The 19,029-nt window shown below is 39.3% G+C and overlaps 1 protein-coding gene across 1 annotated transcript; it reads left to right on the top strand.

The window, feature by feature from the left end:
* The first annotated feature begins 1,937 nt into the window (after window positions 1–1,937).
* On the top strand, window positions 1,938–14,965 carry tacr2 (tachykinin receptor 2). Its single transcript, XM_036132370.1, has 8 exons — window positions 1,938–2,145; window positions 2,618–2,770; window positions 4,838–5,133; window positions 13,242–13,436; window positions 13,609–13,759; window positions 13,867–13,986; window positions 14,065–14,141; window positions 14,262–14,965. The coding sequence occupies exons 2-8, from the start codon at window positions 2,636–2,638 to the stop codon at window positions 14,548–14,550; spliced, it is 1,263 nt and encodes a 420-aa protein (XP_035988263.1). The 5' UTR covers window positions 1,938–2,145; window positions 2,618–2,635; the 3' UTR covers window positions 14,551–14,965.
* The last annotated feature ends 4,064 nt before the right edge of the window (window positions 14,966–19,029 follow it).

Below are 19,029 nucleotides of genomic sequence, written 5' to 3'. Positions count from 1 at the left end.
ACTACTAATTGCCAAAATGTACATTATCAAACAGAGTAAGATGAAACTAAACATAAAATAAAGAAATAAGTATGGTAAATAATAGAAACAGAATAAATAAATCACAGACTTCCAGGTGGAGGAATAACGTCATAGACTGTGATGAGAAATCTCATACTGTGTGAAGGTATCAGTATCAAAGAGGAATGCAACACGGCATCAAAGCCTTTCAGGTCTGCTCTGGCCTCACGGAGTAATGCTGAGAATGGCTTCCACACTTCCTGAAAGAAAACTTTTTCTTCGGCAAATGTCATGATCTGTGGGTGTTTGGTATTTGAGTTTCACTTCATGCCTCTGTTTCTTTATTTTCTTGTTTATTTGTTTGAGGTCGTTGCCTCATTAATTCATTCCTTTGTGTACTTTATCCCTAGCACATATAGATTTCTTCCCTGTATTCCCTTCCTGTCGCCCCTCTGTTAATTATTCTCCCTCAGCCAGAGCCAGCAGGTAATTAAGTAGATCTCATTCACCTGTGTCTTCTCATTTAGCTTAATGCCACTCACCTGTTTCTCCTATTATCCAAGCTCCGTATGGTACTTTTTTTTTCCTTTGGTGGATTATCTGTTTCTGTTTTTCCCTCACCTGCACAAGTTTGTTTGTCTGTCCTCGGTCTGTGCTTCATGCTCCTTGTGGTTTTCATTGTAAGTTTGCTTATTTTTTCCATTAAACACTTTTATTCACCAAGCTGCATGTATGCCTGTCTGCACTTTGGTCCAGCCACAAGCTTTTATAGACAGTGACGGCAGATCTGTTCCATTTTAATGGATTAGACCAGTGGTCCTCAATTACGGTCCTCGAGGGCTGTGTCCTGCAACTTATGTCACTCAGCTTTAACACACCGGAGTCAAATAATCAGGTTATTAGCAGGATTTTGGAAAATTACTGTGTACTATGAAAGTAATTCAGCCATTTGATTCAAATGTGTTGGACCAGGGCACTGGACCTCAAAGACTGGACTTGAGGACCACTGGTTTACAGCATTTCACCTGCATTCATCAGCATTTTAGCCACATCCTAAAGCACCACAATGATTGAGATTTCTAGTTTAGCAATGTTTTTTTTTTTAGCTGCATCCATGTCTGCTTTAAGAATCTCTCTCTGATGAGTAGGTAGAGTCCCTGCTTCATCAAAGCAAACCAAGCTGTCTGAAAAACTGTTTCAAGATGTTTCTCCAATTAGTCACACAAAATCCAAATATTCCGGATATAAAAACAGTTGAGAACCAAAAACGTATACCTACATATGACAAGTTGAGGTTTGACCAGACCAAGTATTTTATTTATTTATTTACAAAAGATTGTCAAATTTAGTCTTTGGAAAACGACTAATCAAACAAAATGTTTTTTTTTTTTTAGAGGCAAAGTAAATTTGGAATTAGAGAACATCTTCAAGATTAGCTAACCATGCTAAGATTGGCTATGATTGGACATGCAAGAAGCATCTGAAAATTATTTTAAGCTTATAGTTGACATTACTTTTTTCTCTCATTCTTTACCTCATGCCGCCCTGGGCAATGAGCCATATTTTCAATGTCAAAAGTCATCACTACATAGATTAAAATCCCTTACTCTCAATCCTAAAGGGAAGCAAAAACTAAGACATGTCGCCGGTCTTTTTGATCACCTGCATTTTCATCACTGTCATTTTCCAGTTTCTATTTGTAGACTGAAATAGTCCGCGTTGAAACTAGGCTAAAAATATGCCCAGACCTTTTCTTCAGATAGCTCTCATGTAATATCGCCAATGTAAACACATGAAATGCTATTTTAAACCCACATTCACACTTTGGGAACCGACTGATAACACTTCCTGTGGTTTTTACGCTGTCCCCACGGATTAAGGCTCAGTGCGCGCGGTTCCGCGCCGCAACGTCCGCGCGTCTCGCTCTGGAGGAGCGTGTCAAAGCGGCTTGTAACACATTCCAGCAGAGAGAAAGTGAGAGACCGAGCGCCCGTGTTTGTATGAGAGCGGGGAGAAATGTATGAATGGGTTCTTGGTCGGACCTGAGTGTCCATTACGCACCTGGGATTTCATTTTTGGCCATTTTCAGCTATGGACCGAAACATCTGGGGTTAGAGCTCACCACATAATCGGGGCTACAGAGAGGTAAGACATACACAACTACAAATTGAAGGTGTTTGACTCATTCTTGCAGACATCCAGCTTGTGCATTAATTGGAAGAGTCAGTTTTATTGCGAATGGCGCTAATGCTCTTTCCTTTTTTAATGCGTTGTTTAATGAGAAACGATCTTTAAAAAATAGGGGAAATGGCAATAAAAAAATTACATTTGATAATTCTAATAACTTGGAGGGGCTCTGTGTTCATGAATATATATATTTTAGCTGATTCGTATTAAATGAAAGCAAGATACAAAACAATTTCTCACCAATTGTATTAAATCTACCAAGAGTTTTAAATCATTTTAAAACACCGCGCAACAGGTAAATCACAATGTCAATTTTAGCCAACTATCGACTAAGAAAGCCTTCTTCGTGAGAACAGGTTGCCCGCCACTCGTTGCTCATGCTCATTACGCACAGCACACACTCGCTTATCCATAACGTTTCTGCCACCAGGTAACAAAGCGGGACAGAATGGACGCAGAGAGTCTTATTAAACACTTTCAGCGAGACCCAGAGTCCACTTTAATGCCGCTGTCTGTGAGCTCGGACTGGATGGACGAAGGAAACGAGACCACGGGGAACCAGTTCCAGCAGCCAGGCTGGCAGGTGAGAGGGGAAATGAATGGCCGATGGATGAATTAATGAAGGAATCAATCAATCAGTCAATGAAATTATTTCAGTTTGTTGAAAATTTAAAATTTCAGTTCCAAAAGCGAAGGTCATGTGGATTCATGATACACTGATATATTTAGTGTTGATTACGGCTTACAGTGTCACAATTTCCAGGTGTTTGTTTTTGGCTGGTTCTTTAAAGCACCACCGTGTAACTTTTAGCCAGTAGGGGCCGCTACACATATAACTTCCAGGTTTAGATCCCCTGAAAGAAGGCCACTGGCAACACTGCACACTTGCAAAATTACTGATATTCCTCCATATTTTGGAATCTGATAGCAGACCACTTTGGAGCAGCAGATTGAGTAATAATCGAGTTACTTGTGAAGATAAAGCCACAATTTCTCCTCTAGAATAAATCTTATATCAAAAGAAATGCATCGACTTTATGCAAACCAGACCCATTTGCGTGCAATGCTGATGGAGCCATGTTAGCAGGTTGTTTAGCTTGGTAGCTTAGCACTTAGTTCCTACAAAACTGTTGTGAAATAGACAGGGAACCTAATAATTCAGTCAGACAGGGTGTTGAACTTCTAGAAAAAATGTATTGATGGATGTGGATATGACACAGAACAGTCCAAATGGTTTAGGCATATATCGAAAAAACCAAAGGCATTCCAGGTCGGGATCAGAGTCAGACGCCGATGAGAACCCAGTAAGGCAAGGCAAGTTTATTCATATAGCACTTTTCAGTAACAAGATGATTCAAAGTGCTGCATATGAACAGAAAACATTACTGAGGTAAATATTGCATAGGAAAAGAAAAACATTGCTGTAACAAAGGAATAAGCAAAGTAAATCTTTGACTAGGGGCAGGGTGAGCACAGGAAGGCAGCTGGTGCACACTCGCACTGGGGAAGATTTTATGCAAGGCAAAGAGACAATCTGGCTGACTGGCTGTGAGAGGCAGGTATAAATAGGTACAGTGCCAGGTGTAATGAGTCTCCGGTGATTGGAGCTGTGGCAGGTGTAGAAGTAAGTGTTAATGAGTGAAGCAGAGCAGGAGGAGGGAAAACTGCCAACCAGCCCAGAGAACGGCAGAGATGAGGCAAGCTATAGACTTGGACATATTCTGGATAGAGCAGGCAAAAAGATAATTTACCAGTCTGATGATGAAGCAAAGAGAGAATGGGTCCCGATTGCTTTTTATTATATTTTTCTGTTCTTAGTAGATGTGATGTTTCCTTGTGGATTTGTGCCTTTTCCCTCCCCTGTTCCTCCGTGTTGTTCCCAAAACTGGAAGGTTTTTTTTTCTCTCATTAAAACTTCCTCGTCGGCATCTTCAGGTGCTTCTCCTACCGCAGCATGATGTAGGCTACACTTCATCAAAACTCATAAATCAGTTTCTCAGAAAATAGAAATGATAGTTTGGAGCAATAAAAGATCTTTTATTTTACACAGAAATATTGGCCTACAGAAAAGTAGGCCCCATGTTTATTGGGTCCAGAATGGACAGCCAATGATCTGGTCTGTGTCCATGATACTTTTTCTTTTATTCAACTGTCCATTAATATGCTTGGATCCAGCAATCTTTGATCAGCCAACTTGTTTAGCGATGACCTTTTGGGACTTACCCTCCCAGAGGACGTCAGTGACCGTCTGCTGGACAACTCAGCAGTCTCCCCATGGTTGTGTAGAACATATTGTTATATTTTTGGTTTAAGATGTAGAATATTCTAATTTTCAAAGTAAATTAATTTGGGTTTTTCATTAACTCTAAGCCAAACTTACTAAAAGAAGCAGAAAGTATCACATAGTGTCAGCTTGTGGCTAATAAATGCACAAGCTTACCTTTTTGAACTGAATTACTGAAATTAACTTTTAGATGACATTCTAGTTTATCGGGATGCGCCTGTAAATCAGTAATTTGTCTTAAAAACACAGCTATATTTCCAAACGTTTCAACTATTCGTTTTTTTTTCTGTTGCTATTGGACAATGTAAATTACAGTCCTCTCCTCCCCTCCTCTGATTATCTTCGTCCTCCTCCTCTTCCTCTCAGGTGGCTCTGTGGGCTATAGCCTACTCCCTCATCATCCTGGTGTCCATCACCGGGAACGTCACGGTGATCTGGATCATCCTTGCTCACAGACGCATGAGGACCGTGACCAACTACTTCATCGTCAACCTGGCCTTCTCGGACGCATCCATGGCGACCTTTAACACCCTCTTTAACTTCGTCTATGCGCTTCACAACGACTGGTACTTCGGCCTGGGTTATTGTAGATTTCAGAACTTCTTCCCCATCACAGCTATGTTTTCTTCAATATATTCCATGGCTGCCATATCAGTGGACAGGTGAGATAATACTTTTACCGTAAACTATCTGCTCATTAATAATTTTTAACGTAAACCTGACACACTATTAAAAAAAAGGCATATTATTCTTAACCATATTTATTAACAATGGCATCTTTTTGAATCAAATTTGCTCTGAAGTGCAGAACTCAATTAAAATAACACATAACACCCATACAGACTGTTATATGATATTGTGTCTATTCTCATTTGTTTTACTAATAATGCAGTTCTCCTGGTTTTGACTTGAAGTCGTATCTTTGGTCCTTTAATGTTGGCCTGCATGGACAGTGGAACATATCAGATTTATGAACAACAGCCCCGGACTTTCTCAGAGGTCTCACTCTGCAAATGTTCTTTTTAGATCACATAGCACTTCTATGTGTAATTCATTTAGTTACGGTCTGTGAGCAGACTCCTTTGAAATTATGTTAAGCAGCAACTATCCAAACTACGCTGCAGCATGGAGGAGATGTGGGTCAACACACAGCTGAGACACAGATGTTATTAATGCTTACTGAAGCATGAGTGGTCAGTCTGTTAATGGTGAGTCTCTGCTCTGTATTTTCTGTGTTCCAAGTTACAATTCTGATGTAGCATTGCTGGCTGTGGAGCTCACCGTAAAGCTTTAGATGTTTCTAATGTGTCCGTACTCTTCATTTCCAGCACAGCATTACTCACGTTGTCAGACTGTCACATCAGACTGCTTTTGATCAAGTTCAGTTTAATCCAGTTTATCTATATAGCCCCAATTCACACCAAGTTTTCTGTCACAACACTTTACAAAAAGAGTCTATTCAATCCACTCAGACAAAGAGATTCAGCTTCCACTACATGCACTCCACATTGATCCTGTTTATCAGACAATGAACTCAAGTTCAGTTTATTGCTCAAATTGGTTGAAAAAGTCTTGAATCTAAGGAAACCCAGCAGATTTCAATGGGTCACTGACTTGCAGCATTGGCTTCTCCTGGTGAGCGGGCAGCAACGGTGAACAGTCGATTGGATTGAGTTAACTTTACAACAACCCCTCATGCTGAGCGTGCATGCAGCGACAGTGGAAGAAAGAAACCTCCAGCAGAACCTAGTTTAGAGTAACAAGCTATCTGCTTTTAACGTTTATCTAACCTTTATTTAACCAGGTTTGTCTCACTGAGATAAAAAAAAAATCTCTTTTGCAAGAGAGACCTGGCCAAGAGGTGCGGCATACAGTTACAACACAATCACATTAAGCACAAACATAAAATATAGTATTTAAAAAGAAAAAATGTTTAAAAAAATAACGGTATTTACACTCAAAACAATTGCACTTATGTAACTTGGATATGATGACTATCATGATTTTAAATACATTCAGAGAAACCAGAGTTTTGACTTTAAGTTCTGCCTGAAAACTGTTTAATGGCGTTGGAGCAAAAAAAAGCAAAAAGCTTTCTATCCCTTCTCTGTTCTGTTCCTGAGGAACAATCAAATGAAAAAAGTCCTGAGACCAGAGACGGTAGGCCCCATTATTTTAAATTTAAAAATATGATGAATAAGGTTCCGTCAGTTTAAGAATAACCTTGTAAATCAAGACATTCAAATGGCCAAGTCGGTGCACATGCAAAGATTTTACTTTGTCACAAAAGAGAAACAGTGATGAGTTATAGGGCTCCACAGTTTGTGATAAACATTAGTGCCATGATACACCCTCGGTATAATGCATCACCATAATCAATAATCAGAGAAAAGGTTGACTCCACTTATGGTGACTGGTAAACAGCCTATACTTGTATAGTGCTTTATCAAATCCGAGGACTCCGAAGTGCTTCACACTACATTCAGCCATTCACGCATTCACTCACACATTCACAGCTGCCCTGGGGCAGACTGACAGAAGCAGGGCTGCCACCCACAGGCAAAGCAGGTGTGTGTCTTGCCCAAGGAGACAACAACTGAAATGAACAGATTCAAAATGGCAACCCATCTGTTCCGGGTCGAACTCCCTAGCTCTAGCGCCGCTGTTGCCCCAGTAGCCCTTGTGCGGAGATTCTACTCAAAACTTACAATCATCCTAGACTCCTAAATCAGCAGAGATAAAAACAACCCTACTTGGGTTATTTTGCTGAAACCAGCCTTGGGTCAAAGATGAATCAATCCAGGTTTAACTTGATTTAATACAACGGGGTTCTGTAAAATTTACTCAGTATATTGCATTAGCTGCCCGATCCAAAAAGTGACTTAAAGTGACTTGTGTCCAACTTTAAGGCTGACCACTGAGTGGGCTGAAAAGAATGATCTATTATATGGATTACTAACCAAATAATGATTGAGATTGAGTTTTTACATAGTCCACAGGTATGTGTCTCCAGCGGCAAAATGACCTTTAACACATACCTTAGGGCAATTTTTAGATGTGTCAAACCCATTCATGAGAGATTATGGTCCATGTTGACTTAATGGGATCACTCAAACATTGTAGATTTGTTGACTGAACATCCGTGACGCCATTCTCCCATTCCACCACATCCCGAAGGTGCTATATTGTACTGAGATCTGGTGAATGTGGTTGACAAAGGAATATAGGGAGCTCTGTGTCGTCACGTTAAAGAAACCAGTTTAAGATGATTTGAGCTTTATGGTGGCAGAAGCATTAATCAGACAATGGGTACACTGTGGTCATAAAGCGATGGGCAAATACTAAGGTAGACTCCGGTGTTGAAACCATGCTCAATTGGTACTACGGGCCCCACAGTGCGCTAAGAAAACATACCCCACACCATTACACCACCGCCTCCAGACTGAATCACTGATACAACGAACGAATGAATAATTTATTTCAGGCATTCTGCCAAAATTACCAAAATATCAAAAATGAATACAGAAAGATTCCTTGTTGTATACAGCTGTAACAATATGTATTCGACTCACACAAATACACAACCTTCTTTAGTGGATATGTAAAAAAGGGATCTGAAGAAGCAAAACTGATTTAATCATAACCACTTGTCCATCCTGTAGTCCTTAAAATGAATATTCTTCCTGCATCCAGGCACACATTACACACAGGATGGCAGGATGGATCCAAGCTATCATATTCTTTATGCTCCATTCTGACCCTACAGCCTTAATGTTGCAGCTGAAACTGGGACTCCTTAGATCAGTCAACAGTTTTTCTTATCTCTCTTTTCCACTTTTGGTGAGCCTGTGCGAATTGTAGTTTCAGATCCAACTTTTTAACATTCATAGGTGCCACCAAGTGGAGTATTCTGCTGCTTTAAGATGGGCTTGTGCATTCAGAGAGGGTATTCTGTATACCTCAGTGGTAATGCATGCTAATTAGAGCTTATATTGTCTTTTTATTATCACCAACCACACTGGCTTTTCTTCCTTGACTTCTGACATCAACACAACAATTTCTGTCCCAAACAGTCATGTTCAAACCAAATTTGAAGACAAGTTTCCCATTTTGAAGCTAAGTTTAAACTTCAATTCTTGTCTTTGTGGTGTCTAGTTGCCTTAATAGATTAAGTTGCTGCAATATAATTGGCTGACATGCTATTTGTGTTAACAACCAGTTGAAAATATGTACCTAATAAAGGGGCTGGTGAACGAATTACTGGTGAAGTGCATATAAATATGCACTGACAACACTCACCTTATGACCCATTGTTTGGTCAAAGTGGGAATGCTGAACATCACTTTTGCTAAGTAACAGACAAAGGCTTTTAAGTAAACAAACTCATTCTGTAGTTCAAACTAAAGTATTTAGTACAATACACTTACGTTATAATCCAGTATAACTTTACGGTCTTGCCATTTTGTAATTGATCCTGTGAACAGCATTCAGTGAATATTCATCAAAACAGAATAGTATGTATGCATGACATAAATTGAGAGGCCATTTTTGGCTTTTTGGCGAAGGTCATTCTGTTGTTCAACATGGCGGTTTCTTCTAAATTGTTCTCTCCTGTAAAAGAGTCATTCCTTTCCACTGCTGCCACATACTTGCTCAAGGAGGAGGGATCGACTGGGCTTCCTTGGATTGATAACTTTGTATTAATTGGCATTCTAAACTGAATTTGGCTGCAATGTATTATAACTAGGGCTAGACTGGACTCTCTGTAATTGAATTTGACCATGCCAATATGACTAGATTGAGCTGATGATATTTTATGTGTTTAATTGAATTTGGTTTTCTTGCGAAGAGATGATTTTTGGAGTAATATAAACAAACTCAATAACCTGGGTTTCAATGTTTGACTAATCTTTGGTTTAAAATTACCAACTTCTATCCAAACAATAAAAACAACAGCAGCTGGGTTAAAGAAACAAGTTTTATGACGGTACAGTAAATATCTTTCGATTTTGTAGGATTGCTTTTAAACTACGCTTTGCATTTAAGAGAAGCAGTAAAAGAAATGTAATATTTTGTCAAGTGGAAAAAATTGAGTGCTTTTTTTTTTTTTTTAATGGTTCAGAGCACATGCGAGACAGTATAAAAGACTGAATGATTTGCTGTGGATAAATTGAAAGGACTTCTTACAGAAATACAAAGTGAAGATTCAGTGCAGCTATAATAGAAACTGTCACATTTCATGGTCAGGTATTTTCAAGCTCAAATCTTGTAAACTAACTGCTAAAACATAGGAGGCCCTAACTGAGGCTTTAGCTGTTTTGTTGCACTATTCTTTATTTTTTTTTCTTTCTTTCTTTATTTTTTGGAAGCAGCCATACGGAGCCATTCATTGTTTCAAAAACAATGAATATGCTTTTCTAATCACAGCCGTGTAGTTATGTCATTGTTCATGGATAACAAAGTTTTTTTTCTTATGATTTTGGATGATTATATTTGGGTATATGACCTGGGAAAAACTGTTTTTCTTCTTTTTGTAAGCAGAAAGTGTTTTAAAATCTCAAACACATAAACACATTTTTTTTCTGAATTACAGTTAAGAGCAAATGATTTAAGCTGAAAAAGCCACCAATCCGAGGCACTCATGCAGCAGTGAAACTCAAGCCCAACAAGTCCAACAGAAAGACAACTGATTTTCACATTTTGATCCTCCTGTGAGCTTGATGAAAACAGATTTAGATTTTTGGTTATGTAAAGATAAAACAGAAATTATAACTTAAGATCTCGACCAAATCTCATCACAATAATTTCATGCACTGCTGATCTCACCTTCTATGTGTTTTCGTATAAAGGCATTATTTCTTTGGAACGTGTTTAATTTATCTCAAGCAACCCTGCAGAATGTTTTAAACTCTTTAAAATGTCCTGTAATTTAAATGACTCAGAAATATTGTTTATTGCTTCACAAGTTATTAACGCAGTGGCAGCGCAGTTTCTCCAGGGAAGAGAGCCCTATTAGTGCATTTAACTATTCTCACAATTCTTAAATAATAGTACATTCTTCATATAATAGATTACATTGCATCTCGAGAGAACGTACAGAGTAGGCAATGAATGAAAAAAAAATCCATGACTCCAACACAGCACAGACTGCACATTAACAATTTTATCAGCAGAAATCTTAATCATCTCAGTGACAAATAAAACAGAAATAATCTTTGCACTGGGTAGAATAACAGGTCTAATAGGACAAGAATAAAAAAGGAGCGTTAAACCAGCTCACAGAGGGACATCCAGGGAAAGTGTAAGAGAAAAGAACGAGCCACAGATGATGAAAAAAGCGAACAAAAGCCATGAAACGCGGCTGTTCTAATCACAGCTGCAGAATGCCTTGAAGAAGGACGTTAAAAAACATGTCGCCTTTATGCAAATCAATTTATGCAAGATCTCACTTCATTAGTCATGAAACACTCACGCTGTCTACCCTGAATGGTTCACATGTGTGATTCACAGCCTTAGTCTAATGATTAGACCATAAAGTTGACACCGCTGAGTAATGGTGTTTTACTGAAAAATTTTATTCTTCTTCTCTCTACAATAAAGATAAAAATAAACAGAAGCAATATGGATTACAGCACTGAGCATAAGTCATTTTCATAATCTCATTAGATGTTGTGCGATTGTTGGCACGTACCGCCTGCCCATACATTGTCAGGTACTGACAATTTATATCTGCTGTTGAAAATAATTGGTGTGACCATTTTGTCTGTGGGTCGGATTATGTTGTGCTATTGCTGCTCTGGCAGCTGGTCAGGACATGACCAGAGGCAGGCAATCAGAGGCAGACCGTTTTTATTAGTTTACTTTCTGCAGTGTGGCAACCCTCTGCAAAACAAACCTGCTTTTCATTTCCTGTCCCCAACGCACATGTGAACAGATCCAGTGTGCTTAAACACATGCAAAATAAAACATTTAGCAGGTTTTACCTTTCAAATGCTGATGGATTCAGGTGAATTGAGATTTAGTTTTGTGTTTTGTAGCCCTTTACTTATTCTACATGAACTTCACAAAAGGTGTTCATCCGGTAAAATTTTACTAGCAAATAAATCTATACCTTTTAACCATCTTTTTACATTCTGTCATATCACAGCCACAAATGGCTATATATTTAAAGCAGCACTGTGTAACATTTTGCCACTAGGGATGCTTGATCTGTAACTTCCAGGTCTAGCGCCTGAAGGCCACTGGCAACACTGCACTGTCCAAAATTTTAACAGTTTCCCTCCGTGTTTTAGAATGTGATAGCAGACCATTTTGGACCAACAGATTGAGAAGTCATGCAGTTACTTGTAAATAGAAGGCCACATTCGTCCCGCTAGAGTCTAGATTAAATCCTATATCAGAAAAACAAAAATATGTCTGCTCAGGTGTCATATCGCTTTAGTTTTGTTGTTACGGCAGTCTGAGCTAAACTCCGTCCTAGAGTGCCGCTCTAAGTCACATGACCCATTCAGCGATGTTACACATGCAAGTTTTTTAGAAGAGCAGCCTACACTGACCACCGGCATGCACAAAGTGCTGTATATTGACATGAAACATCATTTAATATATCTCAAATTAAGCTAATACTTGGGTCAAAACTTACACTGTGCTGCTATAGTTAAGATTTTTGTGATAGACCAACACATAGTAGCGTATTTTTCGAACCATAAGGCACACCAGATTATAAGGTGCACTGTGAATTAACGTGTCTGTGTGTGTCTTTGTCCACACATAAACCGCACCGGATTGTGAATCGCATTAAATATTCTTTTACTAGTTTTATTGTTGCTAGAGTGTACTCCGGGCGTGGGCTGCCTTACATAAATGCACTTCTAGTTTCGACATTACAGTCAGGCAGTCTTCTAGACAGCTCAGGGGGCCGGTCAAGTAGTGACACAGTGTACCGTAATGCTTCAAATATCCATTTGGCGGAGAGGCTTCATTGCTAACCAAAGTCGTACTTACACATTTTAACAGATTTTTGAGCGCATTGTACCACATAAAAACGGTCAGTAAGCACAACGGTAATCATACATAAGGTGCACCGGATTATAAGATGCATCATCAATTTTTTTTAGAAAATTTCAAGATTTTAAGTGTGCCTTATAGTCAGAAAAATACGGTAGTACATAATTGTAAGTAAGATTAAGTTTCCTGGAGTACAGGACTCGTATAGCTCCTCCAGAGTTACTATGCCTGGCTCGTCAGTTTAGACAGACGGCCATAATTATAGGTTTGCAACTGTGCCAACCTCTGACCATTTTTAAATAATAAATAACTGCTTCAAAATTTTTTGTCAGGGTTGTTGCTTGGTCTTATGATGCTGTTTGTTTTTTGCTGATGTTCTTTAACAAACTTTTGAGCTTTTCCATAATTTCCCTTATCTTTTTACAATATTTTGGTTCTGTCCATCGTATCAAATCCCAAGTAAATTATTTAAGATTATTGAATGACGAAATGTGAAAAGAGTTCTGAATACTTTTGTAAGGCTCTGTCTGTTCCTCAAAAGCTAAACATTAAAAACAAATTCTACTTTAAAAATATGTATATATTCCTCTCAAATTTGTGAGAAATTGTTTTACTGAAATATGTAGTTTCTCATTTAACATGACGGGTTGTTTTTAATTGTTTGTTGCACAGATGTCCAGACAGAGAAGAGTTTTTTTTTTCCTTATCTTGTCTGTACCCTCAAGATAAATAAATAAACAGCGTTCCTCTGGCTTTCTTGAAGGTACATGGCGATTATTCATCCGCTGAAGCCTCGCTTCTCCTCCACCTCCACAAAGGTGGTAATTGCCTTGATTTGGATTGTCGCCTTCTCGCTGGCTTTCCCTCAGTGCTACTACAGCGTAACAACATTTTACTACCCAAGGACTGTGTGCATGGTGGACTGGCCGGATGATTACGGAGGCACCCATCAGCTAAGGTGAAAAAGGCTGACAAAGTAAATTAGCACACAGTGTCAGATTTCTTCGTGTGTACTGGGCACAGATGTTGGATGTTTTACACTGATTTATGGGGCTTTTTTGGCCTTAACTTCTTTTTTTAATATCACCTGTCATCATTGCCTGTCCACTTTCTTCTTTGCGTGTGTTCAGTTACCAGTTTGCAGTGATTTTGCTGATCTACTTGTTCCCTCTGCTGGTGATGCTGGTGACCTACAGTTTAGTTGGTCGCTCTCTGTGGGGTGGACACATCCCTGGAGAGGCAACAGAGTATTACCACAGCCAGATAACAGCCAAGAGAAAGGTCAGTCTTATTTCCATTTATGCTTTGTCATTGGAAAACTTTTTTTTTTTTATTTTACAGCTAAATTGGGTTTATTTGTTCTGCATCTGCAACTTTTGATGCTGTAGGTGGTGAAGATGATGGTGGTTGTGGTGATGACGTTTGCTCTCTGCTGGCTGCCCTACCACATTTACTTCATTCTGGGGTCCTTTAACAGAGACATTTATAAACAACATTACATTCAGCAGGTTAGACCCAGATTTTTTGCTAACGTGCATCAATAACTTTATATGATTATCACTCATCACTTACTGTCTCTTTGCCAGGTGTATCTGGCTATCTTCTGGTTGGCTATGAGTTCCACTATGTACAATCCAATTATTTACTGCTGTCTTAACCAAAGGTAGGAGACTCCTCTTTGTGTGTTTGACTGGTAGAAAGCTGGATAAGCTGAATTATATATATTTTTTTTAATGATACCACCATTATAAACTCGTGAAAACGTTCCAATCTCTTTCTTCAGGTTTCGGGCCGGTTTCCGTCACGCATTTGCTTGGTGTCCCTTCATCAAAGTGTCAGAGGAAGATAAGATGGAGTTGCAGTACACGCACACCTTCAGAGTCACAGTGACACGCAGCCGCCGCAGCAACACCTCTTACACGCACGGCTCCAACAAAACAAACAACACAAACTCAGAGAAAGACGCTTGTTTACAGCGGAAAATGCCCACATGCGGCACACAAAACGCCCATGTGGTTATGAAACAGGATGACACGAGACCCCCAGTTTGTATTACGGAGCACAACCGCTGAGTTTTGAGCAGCATGATCTCACAGATTCATGTTGAAAACACAACAAACATGGGAAGGCCTGCAGACTGCAGAAGCTGATGAAAACTTGCAGGAAAAGAGCTGCTTTGTCAACTTGCAACATTGTGTGTTGCCAAACAGTGTCAATGACTGAAAATTATGAAAGTATTTCTGATCATCTTGGTGGTCTTGATGCATCTTATACAATGCCTTGCATAAGTATTCACACTCCTCGTTTTTCACATTTTTGTCATTTTTGTCATGTTACAACCACAAATTTCATAGCAATTTAACGGGAATATTTGTTATGAATCAACACCAAGTGCATTGCAGCTCAACCCTGTTCCTCAGGGCCCACAGTCCTTGATGGTTTAGAAGTGTTTCTGCCCCAGCACACCTGATTCAAGTAGTTTCATCACCTCCTGTTTAACATGCCACATCCATTCATCCATCATTCATTTAGGTCAGGTCTGTGTGGCAGCAGGGAAACAAAAAGGACAGCAGTCCCTGAGAACCACCCATGGAGAACCACCTTTTGCCAGAATTATAGCAGCAAGTATTTTGGGTGTGTCTCTTAGAGACACATTAGAGACTGAAATTATTCCACATTATTTCCTGAAAAGATAAACACCAGCAACCCCTGCGACCCCATGAGGGATTAAGCGGGTCAGAAAATGGATGGATGGATGGATTTCCTGAAAAATAGCTCAAAATCAATCAGATTGGACAGAGACTGCGAGCATCAATTTCATCTTGCCACAAATTCTTAATCAGATTTTGGTCTCGACTTTGACTGGGCCATCTTAACACATAAATAAGCTTTCATGTAAACTGTTGCATTATAGCTCAGGTTGTTTGTTAGGCTTGCTGTCTTGTTAGAAAATGAACCTGTACCTCAGTCTCAAGTTCTTTACAGCCTCCAAACAGGGTTGTTTTCCGTAGCGCCCTGTATTTAGCTGCATGTTATTTCCATCAGCGCCGACCAACCAACCTCCCTATCCCTGCTGAGGAAAAACATCCACACCGTATGATCCTGCCGCCACCATTTTTATGGCGGGATTATGTTTTCTGGGTTTTAGATTCTCACCACATGCAGCATTTTACACGTAGGCTGAAAAGTTCTGATTTTCCTCTCACCCGACCAGAACGCCTTCTTCCACCTATTTGATATTTCCTCTCCATGGCTTGTAGCAAAACGGAAAGGAAGGTTTCTTTAGGCCTTCTTTCATCAGTTCAGCTATTTTGTCGCTCTCCAACAGAGGCTAAATTTGTGGAATGCTCAAGTAATATTTTTTTTTCCGTCTAGAGATTTGGCCGATTGAGCTGTACATCTCTGCAGCTCCTCCAGAGTACCCATAGGTCACATGCTCATTTTTGTGATTAATATTGTACAGTCAGCCTGTCGGTTTAGACCAGAGGTTTGCCAATTTTACAATTTTAAGTGCCATTTTTTTTTTGCCCTCGCTACTTCTGAATAAAATTTAGAAGTTGCAAAACCTACATGACCTTTCTAAAAAAATGTATATATCTACTGTCTAAAATTAGTTTTTATGGTTAAAATAACTACAAATTTTCCTATATTTTTGGGTTTTAGAACAAAGAAGAATATAGCGGCCCTAAAATATAGCAATTTACACATTTCCTTGGTCCTGATCGGTCTGCTGTGCTCCTGGGTCTCCATGATGCTGTTTGTTCTTTAAAGTTCTCAGAAAAACCTCTAAGATTAAATTACATACAGATGGACTCTATACAGCAAAAATGTGAGTTTTGAAGGCAGCTGGTTGCACTGGATTTAATTTAAAGGTATAACAGTAAAGTGGGGTGAACACATATGGACACCACACTTTTCAGATTTGTTTTTTTATCTGCAAAACATTTCTGAAAACCATGTAGTATTTTTCTTCCCGTTCCCAATTATGCACTAGTTTTCGTCAGCCTGTAACGTAAAATCCCCCCAGAAATTCAGCAAAGTTTGTGGCTAAAACGTGACAAAGTGTGAAAAGGTTCAATGGATTTGGATACTTTTGCAAGGTGGTGGTGTGTAAGAAGGTGAGAAGCATGGTAGATCAGGCCAACTCCATCTCACACGTGAGGTCAATTTAGAATATCATTAATAATCATCTTTATTTGTCATTGCAGCATACGTGCCAATGAAATGTGACCTCTGCATTTAACCCATCCCTTAGGGGGCAGTGGGCTGCCACTGTGCGGCGCCCGTGGAGCCTTCTGGGGCCAAGGGTCTTGCTCAGGGACCCAGAGAGGCAGTCTGTGGGATTCAAACCAGGGAACTTGCAGCCTTCCCAGGACGCAAGCATCCTGCTGTAACCACAATGCCGCCACTCTCTGAATGTGTATGTATGTTTTATGGACTAAGAATAGCATGAAGAACGCAAGCAGAGGGAGAACATGCAAACTCCATACAGAAAGACCTCAGAGGGATTCAAACTGACAACCTTCCTGTGAGAAGCTAGCCTTTGAAACACAGGTTGTTGTTTTTTTTTATTGTTTACATTTGTAAAATACTGTATATGACAGAGAAAAGAGATCAAATGTGGCACTGTAAAGTTTGTTGCTATGTAAAAAGCCTAAATATGAAGCCACAACCGTTTTGCTTGTCCAGTATCGCCTTTATTCTCTCTCTCTTATGAACTCTTACGTTTCGATGTTTCTTTAAATACAAGATTTGTAGTTTCTCAGTTTAGTGCTGTTGACATGAAGCTTTCACATGTTTACACCTTTTTAAATGCAGTATGTCTGTCATCATGATTGCTGACAAACATGTTTCTAGTAACGACAAATCTAACGTTTGCTGCAGATTTGGCTGCACTGATGAAAGTAAAGCAGGTCACATACAGGGCTGGTAAAATTATTTAATCAAAGACATTTTAATATTGACCTGGGTAAACACAAAATACCTTTCTCATAGGATTTTGTTTGTCAAGTGTAGTGGTGTCCAAAGTCAGTCCTCTGGGGCTGGTGTCCTGCATGTTTTAGGTGTTGTCCTAGTTCAACACAGCAGAACCTGTGAGCGCTTAATCAGTGGTCTTCTCAGATCGAGAAGGTAAATCATTCATATGAATCAAACATGTAGGAGCAGGGAATGATCTAAAAAATGCAGGAGACCGGCTGTCGAGGACTGGAATGGGACATGTCTAGTCAAGGGGGGAAAAAAAAAAAAAATCGCTCCAAACCTGCTTGACTGTCAATGGTCTCAAACTCAAATTCTCGAGGCAATTAACTTTACCAAAAAATAAAACAATTGTGGTTTATTAAATATAAGGTCTCTCCCTCCAAAGACTATGCTATTAAATTAATTGATCTCTGATAATCAGTAATGTTGTCACTGTGTTTTGCATTAGACAAAGTAGCCCCCTTGAAAAAGAAGGTGATGATTCACAGGAAGCTGTTTAATTTAGAGCTGCTTTCTTTGAAGCACAACGTTAGGAAATTGGAAAGAAAATGGCATTCTACACATCTAGAGGAATCCTACCTAATCTGGAAAAAACTCTCTGTTGTATAAAAAGACCCCTTTGCAGAGTTAGAGCAGCATTTTCATCATTAATAGAGAATAAAAATAATCTTAGGTTTCTCTTTAGTACAGTTGCCGAACCTACGCAGAGTCATAGCTCTGTTGATCCATCCATTCCCTCAGCTCTTAGCACTAATGTCTTTACAGGATTCTTCATAAATAAAATTGATTCTATTAAGAATAAGATAATTGGCATCCTCCCAAACATGAGTGCCTCGTCCTCAGTAAGTGAGGCAGCGTTGGAGGAATGTTTAGAACCTGATCGGTGTTTGAACTGTTTAGACACAGTAGAGCTTTTCTGAGTCGTCTAAAATTTTAGCTTCATCTAAACCTTAAACTTGTATGTTTGACCCAAACTCAATCAAGTTATTTAAAGATGTATTCCCTTTGATTAATGCCCCCATTTTAGACATGATTAATCTATCCTTAGTAAATGGATATATACCACAGGCTTTAAAAGTAACTTATTAAACCTTTACTTAAAAAATCCTCTCTTGATTGAGTTGACTAAATAAATTACAGACCTATATCTAATCTTCGTTTCCTATCTAAAATTCTTGAGAAAGTAGTTGCTAATCAAGTATGTGAACATTTACAAAGTAATGACCTACTTGAGGAGTTTCAGTCAGGCTCCAGAGCTCATTGTAGCACTGAAACAGCTCTGGTGAAGGTCACTAATGATATTCTTATGGCCTCAGATAATGGACTTGTGTCAATCCTGTTAGATCTCAGTGCTGCGTTTGATACAATTGATCACAATATTCTCCTGGAAAGCCTTGAGCATACGGTAGGGATTTAGGGGGAAGCATTGGGCTGGTTTAAATCTTACCTGTCAGACAGATTCCAAGTTGTTCATGTTAATACATTTTCAAACTCTAAGGTCACTTGTGCACTTCGCTCTCAGACTGCAGGTCTGCTGGTGGTTCCTAGAGTCTCTAAAAGTAGAATGGGAG

Source organism: Fundulus heteroclitus, unplaced genomic scaffold (genome assembly GCF_011125445.2).
Source record: "Fundulus heteroclitus isolate FHET01 unplaced genomic scaffold, MU-UCD_Fhet_4.1 scaffold_493, whole genome shotgun sequence".
Classification (NCBI taxonomy): domain Eukaryota; kingdom Metazoa; phylum Chordata; class Actinopteri; order Cyprinodontiformes; family Fundulidae; genus Fundulus; species Fundulus heteroclitus.
Note: the sequence above shows the minus strand (reverse complement) of the source record. Positions and strands in the feature narration are given on the sequence as shown.

What these genes read in the sequence shown, in the direction of transcription:
- tacr2 (XM_036132370.1), top strand. Translation starts at nt 2,636, where the DNA reads ATGGACGCAGAGAGTCTTATTAAACACTTTCAGCGAGACCCAGAGTCC. An exon ending in TCCAGCAGCCAGGCTGGCAG is followed by an intron (nt 2,771 to 4,837) that starts GTGAGAGGGGAA and finishes TCTTCCTCTCAG; the next exon opens with GTGGCTCTGTGGGCTATAGC. An exon ending in TACTGCTGTCTTAACCAAAG is followed by an intron (nt 14,142 to 14,261) that starts GTAGGAGACTCC and finishes CTCTTTCTTCAG; the next exon opens with GTTTCGGGCCGGTTTCCGTC.